The sequence below is a fragment of the Pseudoliparis swirei genome, chromosome 2, assembly GCF_029220125.1.
Source record: "Pseudoliparis swirei isolate HS2019 ecotype Mariana Trench chromosome 2, NWPU_hadal_v1, whole genome shotgun sequence".
NCBI lineage: Eukaryota > Metazoa > Chordata > Actinopteri > Perciformes > Liparidae > Pseudoliparis > Pseudoliparis swirei.
Window position 1 is genome coordinate 15,754,067 of NC_079389.1, and position 26,749 is coordinate 15,780,815.

The window sequence follows — 26,749 nt, forward strand, 5'->3', positions numbered from 1 at the left end:
ATGATTGGTTATTATCCGGGGACCATTTGATTAGATTTTGGGATCAATCGGGTCAAGGTCAATTTCATGGATAGGTCAAAATCTTCTTTTTACCAATAGCACGGTCAATTTTGATCCAATTGGCATGCAACTAATGCCAAAAGGTTCATAATTCAATGCCCAATCTTGTGATATGCGAAGGTATGCGCTCTACCGAGTGCCCATTCTAGTCTAACAATGTCTTAGTGGCCAGGTCCCCGTTTTTAACTAAGACAAAGAAAAATGTGCTTGTGCACGGGCCTTTGAACACTCGTTGGTTGACCACGACTCCCACTGATTTATTGGCTGGTGGCGGTAACGCCAAGAAACTTTCATGCAAAGGCAGTGAAGAAGACTCGTGCTAGTTCAAGCTCATGGCGGCGCACGTGTACGCAGCGGCTGGGCACTCTCAGTTTGTTCGTAGCGTTTCCGTCCCGTGTGTTTTGCTGAACCCACTGTCATTGGAGTAAAGTATTCGGTCCACATCCCTGAAATATTGGACTCTATCCCTCCGGAGATCCTGCGACTGGGAGGGCCCGGGGACGTTGCCTTTATTCCTCTCAGGAGGCGCCCCAAGCGGCGGCAGAGGAGGCACGAGCTGGGCAAGAGGAGCGGCCTGCAGGCTCGGCTACGAGCTAACCCCAACCGACCGGCTCTACCAAGTCTTTTTCTGGCAAACTCCCGGCTACTCCTCAACAAGATTGACGAAATGAGGCTACGGATTACGTCGCACAACATGAGCAGCTGTGTGGTGGTAATCACAGAGACTTGGCTGGACAGTACTATTAAAACCAGGACGAACAGGCTGAGGAACAGCTTTTTCCCCCAGAGCGGTTTCCTCCATCAGCCCCATACTCAGCACCCCACTCAGCAGCACCAGACAGTGCTGCGGGGGGGACCAAAAATACTCTTTTACATGACACTTGTTCACTTTTAAGCCACTGATGCCTGTGTTTTATGTTTATTTTATACTTATTTATTTTTAAATGAGAAATATCCTGTCTTAACCCTCCTGTTGCCTTAGGGTCAATTTGACCCCATTCAATGTTTAACCCTCCTGTTACCTTTATATTTCCTGACATATTTTACCCTTGGGGTCAATTTGACCCCAGCAATTAAAACCTCCAGAAAATAATTAGAATTAATATTGTTTTCCAAGTTTAAGTGTGAGGTGCTTTATGTTTGTTTGTTGACTACCTAAATAGCCCTTTAAATATATAAAAAAGTTGATATTTCTTATATGTTTGACACAGTGAAAAACAGCCTGGGGTCAAATTGACCCCAAAGAACACCGACATTAAACATTGAATGGTAACAGGAGGGTTAAATGTTTTTATACATGTTGTTAATGTTGCTGCTGTACTGAATGATGAGTCGCTAACTTAATTCCGTTGTATGTTTTTCTCACAATGACAATAAACTACCAAACCTTACCGTACCTTCATGTGGACGAGAACAACATTAATGAGTATTCAGCCTCAAGAAACACACGACGAGTCACGAGGAACACTGAATATTAATATTACTTGTTATTATTACTTTGTTTTCATGAAAATTCCAAAGGCTTCCTTAAAAGATACCAAAGTAATGAGAGGAAAGAGATATGTAGCAATGCAAATAAATTCTAGACAATAAAAAATACCTACCGGTGGGTCTCCTGAGGTTTTTTTCCAAGAGCACTCTGCGCAAGGAGCCATCCATGGCTGATTCCTCTATATGAGAGTGATCACTTATCACGCTCCAGTACATCATACTGCAACAGAGACAAGAGAAATGCTGTACCTCTCATTTTCACCATCATCTTATAAAATATTGCAGACAATATGCATAGAAATGCACCTTTTACCTAAAATAACATTCATATAGCCTGACAATGTCCAATTGTGTCCCTCCTGTTGCAACACGTGTTGTTTCTCTGTGCAGATTTTTATAAATCCTTCTGTCCCGCTTTATTTTCCAAATACTGAAGTTTATTGTGGTACGGCAGATGAGAATATTTGGAAAGCCTCAATAATAATGCTTTCATTTAGAAAAAGACCATTGAGAAATGGTTACATAAGACATTTTATCAGTGCTCTCCATTGGTATTGAAAAGGTATCCGCCGATAACAAGTGCACAGAAAGAGTTCGACGTCTGAATGTTTTTGTCAATCTTGATGTAGCATCTCACTCACATCTCTCACGCAATAAAAGGGTTTTATTGTGAGGCAACAGCGGGCTACGTTTGGCAAGGCATGTGGCCTAATCCATGGTCGAGAGGAAAAACGACATACCAGATTAATCAGAATGTATATGATACAACCCTGCTGTGCACAACTTACCCTCTGGCCGGGTTCACAGCGATGGCGTATGGCTCTCCTGCTATGTCAGTAATCAAGCGGGTGCAATTTGGTCCCTTCAGTTGTCCCACATTTATGGAATATCGTAATTTAGTCCAGTGGGCTGTGTAATAGCTGAACCAGTGCATCCGAGAGTGATCAGTCCAATAGATGTTTCCTGTGATCCAGTCAGCAGAAATGTCTCTCGGTCGACGGAAGTCTGAACACTGCAACCAATAATAACTGCAAAGTCAGGCTCTCTATTCGACATTGTGCATGCATTCATCTAGAGTTTTGTTGCATAAGAGATATAACAGGTACACATGTTGTAGAGTGCAGCCTCTCAACAGTATATGTATCCCCTTCCTGTGAATTTACAGAAAATATCTTAGCAATAATTACCCTATTGCTTATCATATCTGTGGTAAGATTTTTTTGGAATAGATTTCAATAAACATATACTTGCATGCTTTTTGATTTACTATACCATTGAGTTCAGAACATATGCAACAGAAAAAAAAGAAAGACACGCATTCGATATACTTACAATGTTTCTGACATTTGTTTTAGTTTGACTTCTTTCTAGATTGTCTTTGTAAAAAATTCCACCAGGGTTAAATTGGGTAGCCCAGATAAAGTTTTGGTGGTGAAATAGAACATCCATGCCGATAATGCGGGCATTGTCCTCAATGTGAGTGAGCAGTTTGTGTCCGTGGCTCTGGTTAAATGGATACACAAAACTTCGGATTTCAGTATCATTAGCAATGTAGAGCACACGATCTTCTGGTCCTGCCCGGTGAGTTATTAATATGTAGAAAAAGAAAAGAAAAGAAAATTGGCTAAATTCCATTTTGGGTATTAGACAACAGTAAAAACACAGTGCATACAAATACACAATACCATTTTACAATGCAATCATATCACAACATTAGCATATATGCAGAGGACATCAAAGGATGTTTGATATTAAACTTTAGGCTCATACCTTTTGCTTTGCAGTTGCCATTGATATCCTTATAATTTCGGTCACATGTGCACTTAAAAGATCCTTTAGTGTTTGTGCAGTAATGAGGACATGTGTCGAAGTGTAGACATTCATTTATCTCTGGAAAAAAAAAGATACGACTGATTTAATTAGAAACAGGTTGTTTATACTTTTCGCTATTAATGAGACACTTTATACACATTAAGAGATGATGGGGAATACATTGCGAATACTTTCCGGCACAGGAGAGTCATATTATGTAACAATATATATTTAATGATATTTACTTAATGCTATAGGGATTGTGGGTCTTTGTCCTACTTGTTCTCCACATAATGGGGAAGACTGACAGTTTATTGTCATGAAACTAGCGGCCCTAGTTTGATTTGTTGTTACAGGACTTAACCTGGCTGATCTAAGGAAAATAAATTGTTCGCCCAACAATCCAGTTGAAAATGTTCACAATTGCTGTATCATTACATGTTCTAATGGGGGGGGGGAAAAGAATACAACTGATCATATATTACCTTCACATTGGCCTGTCTGTTGGTTCCTCTTAAATCCAGGTTTGCATTGGCAGATAGCATTAGCATTTGTTTGGTTGCAAATCGCATCCTCTCCACATGGATTTGTTTTCTTTTCACATACGTCTCCACTGGAAGCTGCAAATAAAGACAGGACTTTGATGGCACCGTTCCTCTGCTTCTTAGATACCTGCTGTGTGTCTCGTTTGATGTGCAAAAGCAGAGAGGGCAGCGTCTTCTTTCATATAGTGAACAGCACACGTCAAACGTGGGCATACATACAGTGCATTACCATAAATAACACAACATTCCATTTAAATAGAGAACATTGTTTTACTTCTTGATGACATCATTGGTGACATTTGGCATGTTTCATCTCTTCCGAGCTCTCCCTTGATCTGTTTACTCAACTGGTGCCGGACTTATGGGCCTTGCAGTCTTGCTCATCTGATCCGCCATCGCCGCAGTCACTGAAGAGATCGCACTGCAGTTGGACTGGGATGCAGTGCTGGTTACTGCAGGTGAACTCAGTCTTCCCACAAGGCCGAGGTCTTCCGGCCACCACCTCTGCTTTAGTAAGCACAGTTTTAATTGATAAGACAACAAACACTCAAAAACCTAACTCATGCGGTAACAAGTATTCAAATTCGAATATGCTGCTTTCAGTTTAAAAGATTCAATAGAAGATACAAATTATGAAATGTGTACCAATGAGGACAGAGCTTATTAACAATTATTTACCTATATTACTTTCCTTTTTACTTCACTGCATTTTAAAAATAAATATGATACCTGCTGCAAATCAAACAATACTTGTTTCTGAATGATTTATTCTATAAAGGGTCAGTCCATTTGTAACAGTTTTCAAAATAAAGGATGAGACAGCTGTTATTTGTAAAATTATTTAACCTAAACATCTTTGAGTTACTTTGCATATAAAGTTTTTGATCATTCGTCTACTTGAATTAGCTGTACAGTTTTCCTCTATCGAAACAAATGATACCAAAGACAAATGAGATTTTGAAGGAAGTCAAAGAATAAAATGCGGTGACACAGAGGTGGATGGAGGGAACAGTGGGATTAAGGTGAGATTGAAAGGATGGCTGGTGGGACGAAGCACACAATGGTGAGAGGTAATGGAGTGAGGTGAGAGATGGATGGATGTATCCATGGAATCAGAGAGGAAGATGAATGGAGGACAGAAAGAATAAAAGAGTGACGGATGAGGGAAGTGATTTGTCCCTTCCTTTCCTGTCTGCTTGGTGTGATCGTCACACCAGACTTGTGTCGGGGAAACGCGTCAGGAGACTAAAAGAGGCTCGGCAGCTGTTATGCTGTCGGGCAAACCAGAGAAGATAAAAGACATTTTCAGCATAAAAACCCTCCCAAAAAACAAAACGATGTCGAGTACATCAAACTTGAGGTGATAATGTGGTCTAAAAAAATATTTTAAAAGAACGTTAATTTACAAATCTTTTTCCATAATTTCCAACCGTGCTGGATTGTATGACTGCGTGACATTCACATATATAGTACACGCAGTTCATTCAGTTCAAGGCCAATAATCCTCTCGTGCATTAGAAATGAGGCCTAACCTTTGACCCTATTTAAATATGTTATCAGAAAAAGCTGCTGGGCATGCTCACATGTATCGACTGGGTCAGTGTTTTATATTATATTCCAAAGTGTTTTAACTTAGACGGTCATACAATAACTCAACATACAAGTCATAATGTGTGTTTTGTGAGTTGAACAAGATGATAAATAAAAATTACTCTCTTATTCTAAATCAAGTAAACACAGCTTCTGTTCAGGGTTCATAAGTTAACAACAGTTGGGAGCCACTGATTTGGAGGACAGTTTAGAATTCACTTTCAGGGTTTGTATGTCATTTCCAGTCTCCATTAAAAAAACTAAAGTGGTCATGGGTTGAACAGTTCTGTCCCAGCCCCAATTAATGTTAAGCTGTTCGGTCTGTACTCCTGTGGGTTCAAGGACAAGTGCATCAGGGAAGTATTATTATCAAATAATAGAAGCATACTTTTGCACTCTGCTAATTTTTTTTTACAACTTTCAGTGAATTTTCACATAAAAAGCTTTCTTGGTGCACGTTTTAAAATAGCATCTCCATTGATGAATTATGTGCTCACCACACTCGTCTTCATCCGAGTTGTCGCCACAGTCATCCACTTTGTTGCAGACTTGGTCTGTGCGAAGACACACGTGATCATTTCTGCAACGGAACGGCCTTGTAGGAGGGCAGAGAAGCTTCGCTGGAGATAAAGACCCGAAAAGTTCATATAGATATGTCCTTAAAAAAATATTAAAGTACTGCGTGCATTCTTTTATCAAAAGACAATAGCATTTTCCCTTTTGGAAAATAAAATGGAAGTGGTTTATAAAATATGCATCAACAGTCCTCAAAGGAAAGCCTTGTAAGTGACACTTTTAACCCACCACACATGTCTACGTCTTCATCAGAGTTATCTCCACAATCGTCCTTGCCGTCACAGACCCATGTGTGGAGTTTGCATAAGGTGTTGTTGCAAATGAACTCATCAGTGCGGCAGAAGAAAGCACCTGTAATTGCACAAACAAGTCTTTCAACATTCGACCTCTGGTAGAAAAGTGCATTCAAGGTTAAAAAATGATATATTTTTTAAACGGTTGACAAGATTGAATGACACATCATTTAACATAATGATCCAGAGAGCCCTGAATCATTTCCCCATGAAAATCGAAATCGATTAATCTCACCAAAAATCTTTCATTCTTATTGTATTCAAACTCCCTACCTCTGCCCCCATGCTCTCAACCCACCCGACAGATATTATTCTCTATTGCTATGTCTCCTTTATATTAAATTCTCTAAAATGGTTCACATGACTTATCTGTTTATTAATACTATATCATGCAGTGTTGAGATTTGAGCTACTTTATGAGAACCCTTTCCCCCCCACTCCCCCCATATGATAGAAAATATAAAAAACACACCGCAACACATAAACACACTGACGCGAGGTCACACTCATACCGACCCTGGCTGCAGTTCTCCTCATCACTGTGGTCCATGCAGTCCAACACGTCATCGCAGCGCCAGCGCCGAGGGATGCAGTGGGCACGGTTCAGGCAGAGAAACTCATCTTCTCTGCACTCCTTTACGCAGCCAGTCTGTCAGCACAGAATCATAGTAAATCATCACAAATGTCCACTCTAGTAATGTTATCAGCTGCAATCAGAGGACACCAAAACAAATAATCTTTTGGTTGTTTTTTAAGAATCAATTGAAGCTGCACCGACCTCATCTGAGCCGTCCAGACAGTTGTCATGTCCATCACACCGCAGGCTGGCTGACACGCACCCTCCGCTGGCACACACATACTCGTTTAGGGAACATGAAGGGGCTACTGGAGAAGGGCAAAGTGTACCAGTCAGCATTGGGCCTTTCCTCAACTAGAAATCCATAAACTGAGACATTTCTTAAGTGGAAAACACATGAACAATGTCCTGCAGGTCAAAGAGGTCATGTTACTTTCTGCAATAAAAAAAGGGCTTCACAGTGTATGGCCAGTAAAAAGCCATTTCACATATTAAATCATCTCATATTGTATTACAGAATAGTGTATTTTCAAGGTCTGTGATAAGCACAATAGAAAATGTAACAGTGATTTTCAGAAAGGTCTTGACAAGATAACATCTTCCTTCGCCCATCATGGCAATAATAAAATGACTGATTGCATGAACTCCATATTCAACAACAAATATGTACTTCTATGCAGCAATTGGCAACTCTGTACACCATATACAATTCCCTTAAAAAAATAGAGGAAATCGTTTTGTACCCGTTTCCTGGCAGTTTTTCTCATCTTCCCCCATCTTGCAGTCTTCTTGACCATCACACAGCCACTTGAGCGAGATGCAGAGGTTGTTATGACAACGAAACTGATCATCTGCACAGCGGGCCTCACAGCCTTTCTGTTAACGCATACAGTAAAGAAATAACATCAATATATAGTAGACAATCAACGTCACAATGAGATTAAATTGCGGTGAATGTTTGTTCGGGGGGAAAAAAACACTTTATATCTGAGAGATTATCACTGAAAGTATCACTGTTCATGTAACCATTCTATCCTCAAGGTAGGGTTCACTGCTCATTGTTTTAGGACTTCAGGGCTTGACACAGGTTGAATAGGTGAAGAGGCCCTTGTGCTCTCAATGATGTACTGTATTCTCATTTTAGAGTTGAATTGCTTTAGGACTTTGGCCAATGGCCTCTCAGAGAACATTACATTTATAATGCACTTTCCGAGTCACTCAAGATATCAAGGAGGCTCACATCATGTGATATTAATCTTCCTACTATACACATGGATCACTTTTATATAGATGAAGAAAACTGCTGTGACCTTAAATGTTTGGACTTTAACATTCAGAATTTTGAAGAAAATACTGGAAAAACTAAACATGTTCAGAACATCTAAATGTGCGTGAGTATCAATTGCATCTGTTTATGATAGTATAGAGGTTTTCAAATAATTCATATATTCCAGTCATCTTCCATGCTCAGATAAGTATGAGCAGTTCACACTATATCAAGGTGACAATCTACTCCATGACGGCCACTATGAATAACTGCATACAATAATTACTGGGTATGCTAATGCTGATTGAAAGGTGACTTTTCTTCCTGAGACTGGGGGAGGGGGGGGGGGCACATAGTAAAGGGTTGATTATGGTTGCACTGCTTTGCATGGACTAGGAGTACATGTAAACAATGCTGTGCAAATGTTAAACAGAGAAATAAATTAATAAGAAGGACGAACAGTGATAATAAGCCCTTTCTTTGAATTATGCATTGCACTGCATCATTACCATTTATCGAGCATTTTTTGTTTGAATACTGAAAACATCTCTTTACACCACGCGATGCTTGATAAAGGCACATTTAAGGTAATTTCTTCACATATTACAAGAGCGTAAAATTACAATGGCAATTTGAAGGTTTGTAAATGTGGAAATTTTAGCATATTTATGAACAAAACAAGCACTCATTGTTTTGCTGGGAAGCTTGGGGGATTAGGATTTTCAAATTAGGCAAATAAACAAAAGGCATTTCACTCTTTCACGAATGCACTTGATGGTACAATGAATCACACACAATCACGGAGATATTTTCTGTCCGGCATTGTTGGAGTATAGCAACCAGTATGAGAGATTTGGATCAACACAATGATGGATGTAGAGAATGGAATTATTTCCCTGGCAAGAGGCAATATGCTTCCCCAATTTTATATCCCTTTGGGAGTAGGACACGTACTCTGTCCTTGGGCTGCAAGCTCAGATACTAAAACATTTTTAAGAGATCAATTAAAGACCAGAGCATAACCCTAAGCCACCATAGTATTCATCAGTAAATACTGTTATTTTGTTGTGTACACTGTAAGTTGCTAATATCTTTGCAATAGTACCTTTTGTATCCAGTATAATATATAATAGAATGGTTACCACATGGTTAAATAAGCAAAGTGGAATGATTCCTCTTCACATCGTTCAAAAGAAAAAGGTAACATGTCCAAAATGCTCATGGCTTCTTGTTTTAGAAATGTTTTCCAGAGTGCACCAACTTATTCTTAATATAGCGTTTTGCTAATATATGTGCCTCATTAGCAGTACTCATGTGGGTTTACCTTACTCTTTAATACATAAGTAAGTGATACACATATCTCAAACACTGGCCTCATCTGAATTATCCAGGCAGTCATAGTCTCCATCACAGCGGAATCTGGAGGAGATGCAGTCTCCGTTAGCGCAGGCAAAGTCCTTGTGGTTGCAGGTGACTGGCTCTAAGTAGAGAAAAACAGATACAACCATTTGACCAGACTGTTTATTTTTCCAGCGGTATACAGAGCAACCGTGCATCCCCCGATGCAGTAATTGGCCAAATCTTCAGTGTTGACAAAACCGTCATTTTAGCTAATTAGAGTCATTTTGTATTCGAAGTGAAGAAACTGCAAAGCTGATCAGGATGTAAATACATTCATTGCAGCTCTCACAATGGAGGGGGCGACATACTTCCTGGAGCCAAAAAGCTTGTATCTGCCATTTAGTGAAAGTCAGTCCCGAGGACAATATTAGGACGCAGCTAAATAGCTGAAATCAGATCCAGTGTCTGGGCCCTCCCCTTGTTATCATGGACTGCTAGCTAATGCAGTGTGTGTGTGTGTGTGTGTGTGTGTGTGTGTGTCATGAGTTCTGCTGCAAAAGAGTCTCCCAGCAGACATTGCAGCAAAATCTGATTTGCAGCCTCTCCACTTTCTGCTGGTCCACCTGTTTAATACTTTGCCATCCAACACGTGACTGGCTTTTATTTACAGCTTCACTGACAATAATAGATATGAGGAATAAGCATTGTATTAACCACGCAAATGATGCACACTGAAACACAGAAGGCATGCACATAGTCATGTGATTCTCTCTCTCTCTCACTCTCTTTTTTTCGCTCTCTCTCGCTCTCTCTCTCTCTCTCTGGTTACCAGTGTCATTTCATGAGTAAACAAAGGTTTTCTTCTAAAAGTGATGATGAATATACAAATGAAGGGGAATAGGAGCTTGGTACAGAGAAGAGATGATATCAAGAATTTAGGAGTCTGAGACTATAATAATAATAATAAGAGAACAAGTTGAGTCCAAGTGAGTCAATAGTGGGAAGAATCACCCAATGTGTACGGATACCAGGGAGGATGTGTGTCTTTGTGTGAGAGAGGGTAAAAGAGGTGGTGTGGTGGTGGGAGGGGAACTTGGGTGTCTTCAGATAAGTCCAATTCTTCACTGCCTAAGTGCGCGTAAAAACTACAACAGTGAATACAAACGAACAAACTGAGCTGGCAGAAAGTGAGGAGTCAGGTACTCACTGCAGTGCTCCTCGTCTGAGTTGTCTCCACAGTCATTCTGGCTGTCACACCTCCAGTGGTCGGGGATGCAGTTGTTATTCTCGCAGCGGAATTCATGAGGTCCACAGGTCTTTTCATCTTTTTCATCAGGAGCAAACAAACATGAAGATGAAAATGGCTTCAAAGCGCATGAATATTAATATTGTGCTAGCTATCATATTTTCAACGTGTAGTAATCATCATTTCCTCAGGGTTTCCCGAAGCAAGTCTGACACTGAGTTCAAAACACAGTATGCAACCCTGGAGGCTAACACACCGTAAGATGAAATACCTGACTGTGCTACAAATCATTCTCAATAGAATTTGTGACAGAAAGTTGGCAAAATTGAACTTTCTTCAAGAAAACATCCAAGAGAATTACAGAACACAACAGAAGCTGAAGCATTTTATTTTGGCTTTTGATATCCGCACCCACACTCTGTTTCTGTTTCAGTGTCCTGTCAGTGCCAACCAGTACCAGTGACAGTGATGTGTTGACAGCAGCAGCGATACATTGTCTGGATATTAGCTTGTCACTTTTTTTTAATCTGTAATGTTATTGATTTTTAGTAAGTAATATTTAAAATGCCAAAAGTGACACAGATTTCTTCTTGCGATGAGAACAGCTCATAAAACGTTTTAATAGAGAAAACCAAAAATGATGAGCTCTAATCATCTTGTGCACAAGGTGTGAAAATAGTGGACCCCTTTAACATACACACATAAAGTAAATTAGTCACAGGAGTTTAATAATGTTTCCTACTTAAAATAACGAGCCTGCTAAGGATAGACTGAATAATGTGTTGACAGAGGTCCCGATCCAGGCTACAAAATGTCAATCACATAATTCAATAAATGACATTGCAGAGCCAATTATGGTCCTTAAGTCTTAAATTGGGTATTGCAGTGTTAAACATTAATGGCCAAAATTATCCAACATATTTCTATTCATTTCACAGGGAACGGGTGCTTGGATATTTGCTCCAGCAACACTTCCTCAAAATGGGTTTTCAAAGTCAAACAGAGCTTCCTTTTAAAAAGTCATTTCAGGGCAGATATCATCAGGGATAGTGGCAAAGGTAACATTGTTATCAGTTAGCGAGGAGATGCGTCAAACAAGAAGAGTGGCAGATTCTGCCTGGATCTCTCTCCAACATGACAGCAGGAGGAGAGAATCAAGAAGGAAAGCTGAGAGCAGCAGCGGAGGAGACAAGGCAGCAATTCATTAGGCAGCAATTCAGTCAGTCACTAACAGCTTATAAAAGATGTGAAGCAGGAAAAGAAAAACAATATTTCCCCTCAAAGTCAGAGCTCATGAAGGTGCTAACAAGCAAAACTTCCATAAACAGTCTGAGGGAATGCAAAGTAAACAAAATAGCTAGCTATATGGCAGCATCTCCTTTGAGTGATCTTAAGTGTTAAGAACTTTAAGTGATGAAGAATATCGGATGAAACAAACACTTAAGATAATGCAGTTTGAGGGGCTAAAGTCAAACGTCAGTAAGCTAAGCAAAAGCAGCAGGAAAACCTCCACATGAAACCAACCTCAAACCACAAAGGACTCTATTGAGGAGGTGTGACTTATCAAACATTAAAGGATGAATATCCTCAAATTGCAATGTTCTTATTCTTCAAATGAATAGAAAACACGTGGTGCACGCACACAGGCAGATCAGTCCTCTGCCTGTGAAGGCATACATTGTGTAAAAAGTCCCACTGTGCAACTATACTTTATTATTAAGATAATGTATGGCAAAAATATGATACAGTAAATTATGACTGACTTTATGACTCAAGATATTATATATTTGATCTATTTGACAGGAAAATTGTCAAATTATATGTGATAAAACTTTACAGAGCTTGGCATTATTGTGAAGTCGTCCTGATCGAAGAACTCTAACTCTCCGCAGAAGCATGTCGAGCAGATATAATATCCTGGTGCATAGTGCCGGAAAAAGTTTCCAAGGTGCCCTGCCCCAGTAATAATGGCCGTTGAGTGTGTGAGGTCAGCATTCAAGACTGCTAAAAATCCCTGTCAAACTGAGATCATAATGCTGAGCTCTTACTATGAAAGGGACAGCTGTCCTTCAGGGCATTCTCCCTCAGCAAATCATCAGATTGGCAGTTAGAACACAGTGAAGTACCAAAGTGAAGCCAAGTGTAAAATTAATTCAGATTAAATCAAATTCTTCTCCCTTTAACGGAAAAATAAGTGAAGTGGAGTGATTTATGTTGAAGTGGGTTTCGACAACTCACCGCAATTAGCCTCGTCTGACCCATCAGCGCAGTCGGGGTCCTCATCACAAACCCAAAGTTTGGAGATGCAGTGCATTGAGGCCTTGCACTGGAACTGGTCTGGGGAGCAGGTGCTTTCAGCTGGAGGCAGAGAGACGGGCAGCATGTTTGGGATGGTGGAAATGACGACCGTAATCAGAGTGTTCATAAAAACGACAGTGAAATAAGAACCAGTGAGGCAGTCATTTATTTCTGCAGAAGCCTTGCATACCTTTTCACTCCGTTATTATAGCAAGTAGATGCTTGTTAAAAAAACTCACATTGTCTTAGATAGCGTTTTAATTTCAGTGGTGCAGTGCTCATTACACAAGTGCATTCAAAACCACATCCAATCATTGTGGAAGTCTAAGAAGGGATGAAGTGATTAGCTTCACTTTAATTAAAGCCTTTTTTTTCTAAGTCTCTTTCTCCTCCTTAGTGTCTTGCATTCTCTTCCCCCACTCAGGTCCCTCTTGCAATCACATGCTAGACAAATGCAGCAGTCTCAAAGACTGGGTGTGATACGGGGTGTGATATTCAGGCGAGTTACATCACGGCAAAGCAAATCTTTTCTTATCTTCTGTCCTATTAGTATCTAATCCTATTTCACAGAAACAGCCAATAACAATTTAGAATTTCCTAATGACTGCATTACAACGTAATGTTAATGTCGCCATATGGTCTGTCCAAACACATTAATAAAATTAATATGTCAAATTAAGACAATGTAGGTAATTTATCAGAATCACTAGATTACAGCTTTTAAACAACAATATCAAAAACAGTAAAATATTTAATTTATATCTTGTTATTCATCTGCAATGTTTGGGCAGAATGATCAAACGGGGGATACGTTCATAGACTAAATGGGATATAAGCTCAGTAAAGCCATTTTTAGGACAATAATTCTTAAAGTATTAATGCAGTGGCTTACGGCAGTCTGTCTCATCCTCTCCATCTCCACAGTCGTCCTGACCGTTGCAGCGCAGGTTAAGAGGGATGCATTTCTGTTTCCTGGTGCATTTGAATTGGCCCGACAGACAGATGTATGTCTCTGAAAGAGAAAAAGGGAAGGAGCAGCGGGATCTTGCATCAATAAGAAATGTTCGAACGACAAAGAAAGCAAAGCCTGTAAACTATTACTACTGACTGTGATTCAACCTACAGTACAAAACTCATTGACTGTTTAAGGTCTTGTCAACGCAGTGTCTGCTAATGAAGCATTTTACATTTCCTGTTTGTATTAAGAAGATAAACGTGAACGCAAATGAAAAAAAATGGTTGGAACTATTTAATCTAGACCATGAAATATTAACAAACAGTAAAAATATGACAGCCATAATGTAGTAAGAACTCAAGGTGAAATTGCTAGGTTGAATTAACATGATTTTGCATAATAAAGTTTTTATACAATTGATTGATTTAAAAAATGAATAATGAATTAATTACAAAAAAAGTTCTTGATTAACTTTATGGTGCATACCAAATTCATTAATTTGCTAATTGCTTAATCACTAAATAGGAACTAACATTGACAAAAGAAAATTATATAGTGCCACAATGGACACTGGGGGTTTAATAGAATAATAAGTGAGAATGGACACCGGTTACCAACAGTTAAAATCCTCCTCTTAGATGTTCCATCCTTACCACAGTTAGCTTCATCCGAGTTGTCTCCACAGTCGTTCTCCCCATCACAGATGAATGGGGGAAGAGCACAAAGGCCAGTCCCACACTGAAAACGGCCAGGTTGACATTTGAACTCAGCTGTTGGAAAAAAATCATAACTATATGTTCGGGTTTATGTACTAAAAGAGTTCACTCAGAGAACATATAAATCATTACGGAGCATTGAGTAAATGCTGTTGAGTGCTAAACATATAAACAACAATGGCAACAAACCTACATTCAATTAAAAGAGGAAAATACTCAAATGTAATATGTATATCACTCAAAGTTGACCAAAAAGAGGACTTGTCCTGGTTTACAATAGCACTTTTTTAAAGCCATCCTTTAAACAACATGACACTCACGGCAGTCAGTAGGTTCATCTGATCCATCCCCACAGTCGTCCACCGTGTCACACTTCCACCAGAAAGGGATACACTCATCTGTCCCGCAGCGAAACTATTAGTAACCCAGAAAAATATAAAAAACAAACCCATAATTTGGAGTCAATATGAATATTGCATTCTTCTCTTAAGATTCAACTTTCTTCAAAGCCAAAATCAATACACAAACATTTCCTCGGACCGACGAGGAGAGTGTATTGGAGTAAAGCAATTTGCTCGTGGGCGGAAAAGTACTGGTCAGAATAGAGAAGCATCACCCTGGTACAACGAAACTTAGAAGTGGGAGGAGAGATGGCTGACCTGACTAGAAGTGCAGTTGGAGAGGCAGGTCTTGTTGTCGGCCGCCAAGTAAAAGTTCGTGGGACAGGCACATTTGTGTTCTCCGCCGGGGGATAGAAGACACAGGTGGCTGCATCCTCCGTTTGCAATCTGACACTGGTGCTTGGGTACTGTACAGAAAAGCAGAAGGACATAACTGAGTTCAAACTGTGAATAAACATGAATAATTTCCTTCTTAAAACTAAATATGAAGCCTGCAACAACTGCTCGGTATGAGAGAGCAGAATGAACACGAGATGGCAGATGGACTTCGTACCTTCTGGCTGGCGCAGGGAGTGGTAGACCTTGATGGATTTGATGGCTTGCCAGGAGTTAAGGAGCTCCATCCCTTGAGCACCAGTAGTCTTATGAGCACGTCGTAGGGATTTGGACTTCCCATCCGTCCAATAGACAAAGTCCTCAAACAAAGTCAGAGCCATTACCCCTTGGATGTGATCGTAAGACACTGAGGAGGGGAACACAAATCCGTTATATGCTTCAATTAAATTATTATTATTTAATTCAATTTAACAAATTCCTTTGCAATAAGTATTCACATTCTCAATCATTCACAGCCACAACCACCTCATCTATCAGGTTAACGGACGATGACATATTTCTTCTCATTGCTAATACCCCTACACCATATTTACTGTCACTAACAATAGTAGGACTGACAGTCACTTCAAAGCGATTCGTCCTTTAAGTCTAAATATGCGCGATAGGGTGTAACATAACAAGATCATTTAAATGTCAGATTTGGAGCAGGTAGAGCTCTTTGTGCTCAGCTAATCAACTGCTGGCTCTAACTTCTCATTAAACATATATGGGAGGATATCAAAGTGTACTTCCTCAAAATGTTAAACTCTTCTTTAAATATGGACAACACCTTAGTCCCACCTTTGCGTCTTTGGGTGCCATCCATGTTGGCAAGCAGTATGTGGTTGTCGTCTGCCCAGTAGAGCCTTTTGTTGGTGTAATCGATAGTGAGAGCAGTGGGGCTATAGATCTCTGTGTCAATGATAACCGTTTGCCCTCGGCCATCCATGCCGATACGCCCAATGTGAGGGGGTTCACAGCAGTCTACCCAGAACACGTACCTAGTCAGAAGTATAACACAGTTCAAAGACTTATATATTTTAGCAGGAAAACGTGATGTGAATGCATAATTAGTACCGACACAAAATGAAACTCCTCTAATGAAAGCTGGATGTAACAGTTTCCAGGTTGATAATCTGAAAGGAGCAACTCCATCTCCACTCACTCTCAAGCTGTGAAACCAATCCTTATTAAGAAAACACTCAAGCATTAAGGTGAGCTTTACAGTAATGATAATAAACATACCCTGTCTGGGGGTCCAGGGCTAGATCTGTGGGGTTCTTGAGGTTAGATGTGATCAGGGCAGTAGGGTAGAGGCCATTGGCCTTGGACACTTCTAAGGTTTTCTTTTCCGAATCACACCAGTACAGATTCTTTCCGATCCAATCCACTGCTAAGGCGCTGGGCACTGCTGTTCTGTGGACTATCTAGTAACACAGGTAGAGAAAGGTCAGTTTTATGAAGCTTTACTTTTATTTAGTATTGCTCTCAAATCTTCCATGGATGACTGTCAAAAATTATTTAAAAAAAATAAAACTGATATAAGTAACAAATATAAAGACATATTGTCAAAAGTGTCTCCTGCATTAGTTTGCTATTGTCAAACAAAAGAGCATGTTCAAAGGAAGGTAGGAGCAACTTATTTCAACCCTGACAGGAATCAAAATCACTTTTTGTTGAACAAACAACAATCTATGGCCTCCAAGTAAGGTCTCAGTGCAACAATATTTTCTCCTCCATCAAAACAAATACAACTAGAACGGGCACTCGGTAGAGTGCATACCTTCGCATATCACAAGATTGTGCATTTAATTATGAACATTTTGGCATTAGTTGCATGCCAATTGGATAAAAATTGGCCGCGCTATGGTAAAAAGAAGATTTTGACCTTTTCATGACCTTGACCTTTGACCCGATCGATCCCAAAATCTAATCAAATGGTCCCCGGATAATAACCAAACATCCCACCAAATTTCATGCGATTCGGTTTAATACTTTTTGAGTTATGAGAGTAACACGCATACAAATAAATAAATAAATACACAGCGATCAAAACATAACCTTCCGCATTTTCAATGCGAAGGTAATAATAAAATGTCAACCGCATCAAACTCACAGCTGAAAGGATTCTTGTGATTTGTTTTAGATCTGATATACATGTGTTGCCATTGTAATAAAAGAATACAATAATTAAATGTGCCTTCAGCGTTTCCATTGCATTTTAAAGATCTGAAAAAAAAAGTCTTCTGATGTCTGAAAAAGCAACATGACATGAGGACAAGGGTTATGGAGGTAGCATCAGTCCTGTAGCCTGCAGTTCAGTGTGCATACCCATCTCATAAAGAAAACACATACATAAAAGGTTATGTTCTGTTTCACTGCGACAACTACTGTCGCGTGTTGGATGGATATGTATTTGTTCTTGACAATGTACATGCTCTGAAACAATCAGAAAATAACTTTTTATTCTCTCATTAACAGCACAGTCTCTCTCTTGTAATGCTCGCCTACTCAGCTCGCTCTCTATCTACCGTACAATTTTCTCTCCGTCTTCTTGTAAATTAGTTGGGAAGTCGACGTCAAAGCCTCACATTACTTTTAATGGTATCAAACAAAGATAAATGCTCTCCCGTCATCCGTAGATGTTCCAAAATTGATGTTAGAGTAAGTTGTTTTAAAGTGCTACTCGTGCTGAAACAGCGACAACACTATGAACGGTCAGACAGTACTATCCTCCAGCAGGGCATTTCCTGGGGGTAAGATGTCACTGGAAAATGTATTCAGACCCTGTATTCGAGGTTTATTGTTGAAAGATTGAAAAGAAGTTATACAGAACACCGAGTCAGCTGTGATCAAATATATCATTAATTTCATGTGTAAAATTCTGATATTTTTAGCATGACTATGGAAATGTGCCGTCTGTGCTTCTTGTACTTAATACTAAGCCATATTTAGGTATGTTTATGTGTGCACAATATTTCCCAGGCAACATTATGGAGAAAGACATTCTGAGCTCCTTACATATTGCATTAAGTGACAGCTCAGAGTTTTGCTGAATGTTAAACAATATCATGAGATCTTTGTTGAAGGCCGGATTCCTGGCATGTCCTCTGTGACCCAAATGATTCCACTCATTGTGAATGAATGTAAGAGTTTGGTGTTAAGCAAGAAGTATGTGCAGTATTTCACCAGATCTAGCAGTTATATCTAAGACTTAATAATGAAGCTACCAATGTTGTTTGACCCATGCATAATTATGCATAACACATTTCTCATAATGGAGACTACAGACGGAGTGCACAAATCATTCCTTCTGCTGTAGCTACAGTGGCGACATTAGTACTCATATCATTTATCTCAATCAGTACAAACGTGTTGTGATTTTTAATCACATGAAAACACATTTATATTTGCATTCACAGCTGTACTAGCTGCTAAAACAGCGACAGTGAAAAGCTCAAGTCAATGTGCATTAAACACTTTTTGGATGGGATTACTAAAAAGGGACTGCATTGCCTGATCTACGTCGAGCAAACAAATGGTAATACAGAACTCTGAACTGTATGTTCAGTCAGAACACATTAGTCGATTTGCTTAAAAGTTCCCCTTTGTATGTGTTAACTGTTTAAATGTCACTACTGTGATCAACAAGAAGAGCGGAGAGACATTATTGATTCTGTTTATTTCACTGCGCTAATCTCTGAGAGACAATTGGTTAAAATATAAGTGAAGATATTTATCAAATGAAACTAATTCTAGGAACTCCATCAATATCCCAAAACCTATCTGGCCTTTAAGTCTATTGTTTAGAATAAACAGTCATTGTGCCAGCTGGCAGATTCAGCCAATGCCTTTAAAACCCCCCTTTTACTAAAATATGAAATGGAAATGCCAACAATGCAATCTGTCATTAAGTAAGACGATGTGCTTTGAGGCCTTTTCTGTCACCGTTTGCAAGAAAGTATATGTTTTGGCAAAAGACTATAGCCGCCCCTTAAGCAGTCATTTAGACAAACAGTCACTAAAGCATTACTCCTTCTGCAGGATACATCCAAACTGCTTCCTCTGGCAAAACATATTCATAATATCTCGCTATTGATCAAAAAGATTGCTTTATGTTGCTCTGAAGGAACGTGGGAGGAATGTTAACATTCAGATGAGGCTCATCAAAAGACAATGAATCAAGTGAAAATGTACGTTAGTCTAGCCATCTCACGAAACTTTTGACTGTTCAGCCATTAAAAGTGGAACTTGTTCTACTTGAGAAGACTCATCATCACTCATCTCCAATTATGGGACCAATCTAAATTGTTTTCACATCTAAAAGGCGATATTTTTGTCACAACGGCAACATGTAACACTGACTGTTTCCACAATGACAGCATCTCACTTCATGGGAGGAAAGTATGAAACACTGGTTTCTTTCAGCTATACAAATCAAAATACCTGCTGGGACATCACTGATTAGCCGAAAGATAACAGCAACATCCTTCAAAGTTTCAACCCACATACAGTGCAACTTAAGTGTACTTAAGATAAACAAAATAAATTATATCATTAAACTACATTGTTTTAATTAAACCATAGAATGTAATTAATCTCTGCGTTGGTCAGATGAAATTCCCCCCAAAAAATCCACAGATACTCTCAGCCCACCAATCTTTTCTTCCCCATATGGCAACCACATACCAGTAGCACAGGAAATCATTGGCTTATTTAATTAACTCAATGTGAAAAGCTACTCGATCCGTGTCTCAGACAGATTCTCCTCTTGCTTAGCGCTAGTAATTGAGCTGAATGAGCCAAATAAATAGACCAATGTTAATGAGATGCGGGCCCAGCAGGTGTCCTGCTGACGTCCGAGTGTCCCCCGGGGTCTGGGCTTCCATCCCACAACCCTGATGAACCTTGGTGATATCACCAGACAGAACCACTGTGTCATAAGGCCTATTACATTCATCTGAAAGCTACTGATGCTATTCCTATGAATACAAACACACATTCATTGTTGTCAAGATAACAGGCCGTTGGCTGCCGACAGAACACATCTATTATATTGACTTTGTAAAAAGGTGTCCATCATTGGCTGAGCATCGATGATGAACCACTTAAAGCAACAGGCTCGTTTTTTCTTAAACTAAAAGAGACGACACTATGTAATAGAATAGAATCCAAGGATTAAAAAAAGTGTAAACAATAAACAATACAAGTGGACAAAGCAAGGAGAGATTCATAAATACAAGTTGGACAGGTACCAAGCAGAGAGAAGTGAATGCATGTTGGGTAAATTGGCACAAGGCACCTCATGGCATGCAGTCACAGCAACTAAATCCTGTGGTACCTTGAGGTCGCTCCCATTGAGGCGCATTCTGTTGATCTTTCGACCACTTGGCCTGGTTGAGTCCACCCAATAGATGAATTCTTTCTTGTAGTCAAAGTCTATGTGGATGACGTTGTTGAGGCCCTGAGGATACAAAGGAGAGAGCACAAGGATATTGAAATGTCATGTTTCCTTTGATTGGCTATCAAACAACAAGAGATCATGAGTTCCGTGTGAGGGTGAAAAGATTATTAGGAGACACTTTTATTGATAACAAGAGTTGAACAACAAATATATATAGAGAGAGAGAAATAAAAAAATCACACAGGTAAAAATATTTGTAAAAGTCTATGGCAATAGATAGTGTAAGTAAGGTCTAAAATATAAACATTAATACAATATAGATATCTAAATGTGTGAATGTAATCAAGAAAGCAGGGACATAAATAAATGGAAGTGCGAAATATAAATAAATAAATATATAATACAGCAGACGGTGTAAAGGCTCACCTTTTACTCAAAGTGTATGTTTATGTTTCAAGTCCATTTTCTTCAGTTTAAAGTATGTGACCACAGTGACTGTGTGTTCTGAGAGCTGCCAAACACCCAGGTAACCAATACTCAACATTACCTCCATGAATCCTGTGGAGACACTTACAGGACAGGAGCTGCTGCAATGCTAATATAATATAGTTTTTTTCTCTGTCAAAAAAAGCCAATCCAATCCAACCCAAACCCAGTGAGGTTAAGTGCAATGCATTATGTCAAATGCCTATGAAATTCCCCCCAAAAAATCCTCAGATACTCTCAGCCCACCAATCTTTTCTTCCCCATATGACGCAGCACAGTGGCTCAGTGGTTAGCACTGTCGCCTCACAGCAAGAAGGCCCTGGGTTCGAATCCCGGTCGAAACCTGGTCGTTCCAGGTCCTTTCTGTGTGTGCATGTTCTCCCTCGTCTGCGTGCCTCGTGGGTTTTTCCGGGGGTCCCCCACCCCCACCAATCACAAGACATGCTCACCCCTCACCACCATGTTCGTATGGATGTGAATGTGTGTTGGTGGGCGGGGGCGGGCCACGATTGATTGCCTGCCCCCCTGTGCCCAGTCCAGGGCAGCACAGGCTACTGATGTATTGTACCCACCCACGTGTGTTGTGTGTGTGTATTGACTCTGGACCTGTAAAGTGCGAGCGCGCCTTGAAATAAATAAAAAATAAAATGATTATAATAATATGGCAACCACATACCAGTAGCACAGGAAATCATTGTGCTGGTACAGATGGGAGTACCAACAGGATGAGAAACATAGCAAACAAGCATCAGTGTGTGATGTGATATGTACTCTACAGGCAATATTGATTTAGGAGGTTCTCCCATAGGTCCCAATGCTTGCAGCTATATAGAGCATTTGAAGAGCCAGTGAAGTCTCAAATGCTCTGTGAAGTTGAAGTCCTATACAAGCAGAATAGTGAGCTACTTCCCTACTTTGTTAGGCTCGCTTGATCCCCCCTGTCATTCAGACAGAGCTGCTCATTAAACAAGTGCCCCCACCCTGTTGTCTCACACGATGGGTGCTGACAATGGATGTCAGATAATCTGACAGGCAAAATGAGACATCTTCATCAGATCATCAGCACCCTCACAGACAGGTGCCAACATGTCCTGAGGGAACCCTTCTTCACTCTTAAGTCAGCTAGAGACATGAAACCCGCCGGGCCTTTTCATCAGTGCCTCTATCCAGAAATACGTCTCCCATTCATTTCCCCTGTACACGTTCTATAGAACAACAAACCACATAATCAATCAGAAGCTTGTAACAATAGATTCTGAAAATAGATTTTTTTTTTTTTAAATGTGTGCGCTTACAGTGCAAGTACTCAAAACAACATCACTGTCAACATACCATGTGTCCTGTTCCACAAACAACTTTGTGGAACTTACAGATTCAAGATATATTTCACCTAAATAAAACCTGTACTTCCTGTACTACTTTGATTTGGCTACTGGCAACTAAACACAACCTTCGAATACCGATATATTTGACATACACAAAAGTATTAATGCTGTACTTCATGTACAACTCTGGCATTAAGTATTTTTCCACACTACTTTATGGACAAATTTAGCATTAATTATTTTTTCAACACCACAGTTGCATATTTGTAAAATATTTTTGGTGGCCTGAATTTATTGATTGCTTTCCAATAGCAGTTCACGAAAAGTAAAAAGACAAAAGAGAACTGAAACAGAGCAGCTCTGAAAAACATTGAATGTCTTGGAACAATGTGTTAGAGTGATACCATTATATTTAGAGTGAGTTGTGCTCGTCGAGGTAAGACACATAAATGCAAACAGCAAAATCAATACATAAGGGTGATGATTGGCTCTTTGTAAATTTAAATAATATAATTTACAGATATTCTGAACAGCCTATGTAACGGTGTGGTAAAGTGATATTAGTACAGTCAAGTATCCACCGCCACTTAGTAAAGCCATGTGCATAACTCCCTCTCTGGCCTCTATTAACATGCAGAGATTAAAGTGAGTTGTGGCTGATGAGAAGTCCGATACAGAGAGTAGAGTACATGCAGTCAAGAGGTTAATATGACCATACGAGAGGAGACTGTAGAGTACCCATAGGTTGATTGACAGTAAATCACAGTCAACCATTTGTGATTATCAGCGGTCAGATTCAAGCATCGCCCAGAGCAGCTGAGATGACATCTCGTCATAATTGAAATAGCTTTTCCATGGGGTCCTTCACAGGGTGATTCAGTTTCCTCTGCCCACGTGGGGAGGTTTAGGAAATATGTTGGATGGTGGACATCTCATTTAAACAGAACAATCCAAATGGCAGGTTGAATCCTAAAACTGTCTGGTGAATATAATTCCTTAAAGCCGTGGCATAAAATCACCTACACACAAATTATTTTTGCCAGGTATTACTGAATGTGAAGTCATACTATATTTTCAGCGTGTCTCTTTCAAGAATGTGCAACTGAGATTATTAAGAATAGCAAACATCAGTGGTTAAGTAGACTGGAGCACACTGACGCCACATTTTTCAAAGTAAGTGCGTCCTGTTTAAAATCCGAAAAACCCTAATTTTATTTTTCATTATGTTATCGTAATACACAAGATTGCCTTCACTATTACACTCTGCAAAGGTACTGTTTCCTCCACACATTTAGCAGGTATAAATCTATACCCACAATTCTTCAATATATAGTTGACCGACAGGGCGGGAAGATTTTAAACTAAAAAAGTGGATAAGATGGCGTCCCTTCAGGCACAATGGGGGTAATGTATATTGCCTACCTGTTTCAAGATGGTGTAATTTGAACCATCCACACTCAACTTTCGGATCTCGTGGTGGTCTGCCATGATGAGAAAAGGCTCTTCAACTGAAATGAGGAACATACGGCATTAGAGGAAGTAGGACTTACAGTTACGCGCCAATATTCTGTAAGATGTGGGATGAAAAATCGGACTGACCTGACAGAGCCTTGCATGTATTGGGGTTGACCTTCAAGGCTTCATAGCCGTCCACACATAGGCACTTGTAGGAGCCGTAAGTGTTGATGCAGCGCTGGCTACAAGGAAGAGTCGTGGAGCATTCGTCAATGTCCACACACGTCTTCCCATCATCCTTCAGGTGGAAACCAGGCCAGCATTTACACTAATGACAAAAAACACAACAATTGTTAAGATTAGAGTCAAATTTGTTCCCACTTAACTATTTCAAATGAATTATAAAACAAATCATTTAAATCAATATTTCAAAACAGTGCACCTAAACCGGCTGTGCTTTTGCAGTAATTTTGTAGCGACAGACAGAATATTTCAGATTTTAAGAGCACTTTCTAAGAAATGCAGCAATGAAAATGTCTCAAAATCTGGCATCCAACGTACATAATGACATCAAAGCTGTGAAATAGACATTCTGTACTTTGGCTCAAAAATAAAAAAAATCCATCATACACCAGTTGGACACCCCCCAACATGATTGTTGTGCCTGAATTAGCTGCTATGGACCCACAGTAAATCCCTTTTTTATCCACAGTTATAACCTTGAGGGCCTTAGTGCCGATTTCCCTGTTCAGGCCACAAATGGATGAGCCAAGGGTTGCAATGATGTGCTCTTTGTCCAGCTATAACCCTGACATGACAGGGAAGAGAGGTTTTCTGTGCTTTCAGACAGTTTTTGTATGAAGTTATCCACGTTTCATGAAAGAGACGGAAAGGGAAATCCAGGGACGAAGGCATAAACTGCAGCAGTCTGACAACAGTGATGACCACCTGAGTAGTCCAGCGGACGTGGCCTTGAACTGGATTCAACCCTGATATCACATGCCACCATTGGACATCAGACAGTTGTTGGAGACTCCTCACAGCATTCAAGGTTATTACAAAAAGTGTCAATGCTACGACACATTTTATCTGTTTAATTTTGTGAAAAGTTATGAGAAAAGTTGACATTAACATTAAACCACGGAGACTAGGTTGTTCGAGATGGGGTTATATTTAGTCGCCAAACATACTAAGTTCAGTCCTCTGTCTGTGGATGTTGTTACCTGCAGACGAACACACGGATAGTGTGTTATGTACAGCAATGTTGCAGAATGTTTGAGAGTAAAATGAAATAAAAAATCTTAATGACAAAAAAAATATGGTTCAATTTCCATCTGATTCAGGCTTTTACTGGAAGAATGAGGCTTTCAGGTCTAACTGTAGCCAGCAAGTAATTCTGAAGAGGAGAGCACTTTCAAGCTACTGAAACCAGGACTAGTCCGCTGGTCACTTACCTTGAAGCCCACCGGAAGGTCTTGGCAGTCCTGCGTGCAACCGCTGACTCTGCGGTTCAAACATTCGTTCACATTACAGTTCCTCTCATCTGACTGGTCTCCACAATCATCTCTCCCATCACAGAGACTCCCCTCAGAGATGCAGCGGCCATTTGCACACATGAAGAAGGAGCCGTTGCACAAGCTTCCTGAAATGAGCAAGACATGACTGTCAGTGGCAAGACGCCTTTTAATTTCTCACCAAAGTTGGGGAATGTCTTTGACGAGACAGACAATGGATCTCGACAGATTCATTCCTTTCAAGAAATCTCTCTTGTTTCTAGTGCCTTTTGTTTCTCTCATATGTCCCCACCAGTTTCCTGTGTGAGCAGTGCAGCTGGTGACACTGATGAAGAGATTCCGGTAGCGAGCCAAACAGCAGTCTTACCTGCGGCCAGACATTTGAGGTTGAAAGGTAGTTCGTCAGAGTGGTCGGGACAGTCTGCATAGCCGTCACACTCCCACTGAGAGCTGAGAAGACACCGGCCATCCCCGCAGCGGAACTCCTCCGATCCACAAGAGCGATAGACTGAAGAAAGAGAGACAGACACTTTTTCATCGAGCTATACTTGCGCTCAGCAGTGACCCAGCTTCAATTTAGGGTGGGATTTTATCAGAATTAAGGGCAAACAGTGGAAAATAAAGCTTTCTACAGCCATCGCTCATATTTAATTGAAGCAACCTCATAGTTAGAGTGTATGTAGAATCATTCCTGATTAACGCATCAAGCCATCTGGAGGCTGAACGGTGTGCACAGATGCATTGGCCAATATTTCAATAATAAATGTTTCATCAGCACCAGCACAAATCATGGCTGTGACAGAGAATTTCTTCGAATCGAGACACCAACAATTGTATATACCCAACTATAAACCTGGGTGTCCTGATGTTTATAAATACCATAGTATCAAATCTTTTTATTTTTTAAACCCTCTATAACTCAGGCCTAAAATACCTAATTTAAGAATTGTAATATTTTAATAGCATAACAAATAAGAATATGTATCAAATATAAATCCCATTACATAGATAATCATTCTGTC

The 26,749-nt window shown here is 39.9% G+C and overlaps 1 protein-coding gene across 1 annotated transcript in view; it reads right to left on the reverse strand.

Moving 5' to 3' along the window:
* lrp1bb (low density lipoprotein receptor-related protein 1Bb) overlaps nucleotides 1-26,749 on the reverse strand; it is a 237,367-nt gene that overhangs the window by 20,664 nt on the left and 189,954 nt on the right. Inside the window, exons 54-79 of the mRNA XM_056434519.1 lie at nucleotides 26,095-26,235; nucleotides 25,668-25,855; nucleotides 24,358-24,541; nucleotides 24,181-24,266; nucleotides 20,885-21,007; nucleotides 16,789-16,970; nucleotides 16,345-16,544; nucleotides 15,722-15,910; nucleotides 15,427-15,575; nucleotides 15,088-15,181; nucleotides 14,705-14,821; nucleotides 13,989-14,108; nucleotides 13,037-13,156; nucleotides 10,760-10,876; nucleotides 9,585-9,691; nucleotides 7,688-7,820; nucleotides 7,146-7,252; nucleotides 6,884-7,016; nucleotides 6,303-6,425; nucleotides 5,996-6,118; nucleotides 4,257-4,412; nucleotides 3,849-3,983; nucleotides 3,322-3,441; nucleotides 2,884-3,125; nucleotides 2,340-2,563; nucleotides 1,665-1,771 (exon numbers count right to left, since the gene is read on the reverse strand). Of these exons, the coding sequence (XP_056290494.1) occupies nucleotides 1,665-1,771; nucleotides 2,340-2,563; nucleotides 2,884-3,125; nucleotides 3,322-3,441; nucleotides 3,849-3,983; nucleotides 4,257-4,412; nucleotides 5,996-6,118; nucleotides 6,303-6,425; nucleotides 6,884-7,016; nucleotides 7,146-7,252; nucleotides 7,688-7,820; nucleotides 9,585-9,691; nucleotides 10,760-10,876; nucleotides 13,037-13,156; nucleotides 13,989-14,108; nucleotides 14,705-14,821; nucleotides 15,088-15,181; nucleotides 15,427-15,575; nucleotides 15,722-15,910; nucleotides 16,345-16,544; nucleotides 16,789-16,970; nucleotides 20,885-21,007; nucleotides 24,181-24,266; nucleotides 24,358-24,541; nucleotides 25,668-25,855; nucleotides 26,095-26,235 (3,720 nt within the window). The remainder of the gene's footprint in view (nucleotides 1-1,664; nucleotides 1,772-2,339; nucleotides 2,564-2,883; nucleotides 3,126-3,321; nucleotides 3,442-3,848; nucleotides 3,984-4,256; nucleotides 4,413-5,995; nucleotides 6,119-6,302; nucleotides 6,426-6,883; nucleotides 7,017-7,145; nucleotides 7,253-7,687; nucleotides 7,821-9,584; nucleotides 9,692-10,759; nucleotides 10,877-13,036; nucleotides 13,157-13,988; nucleotides 14,109-14,704; nucleotides 14,822-15,087; nucleotides 15,182-15,426; nucleotides 15,576-15,721; nucleotides 15,911-16,344; nucleotides 16,545-16,788; nucleotides 16,971-20,884; nucleotides 21,008-24,180; nucleotides 24,267-24,357; nucleotides 24,542-25,667; nucleotides 25,856-26,094; nucleotides 26,236-26,749) is intronic.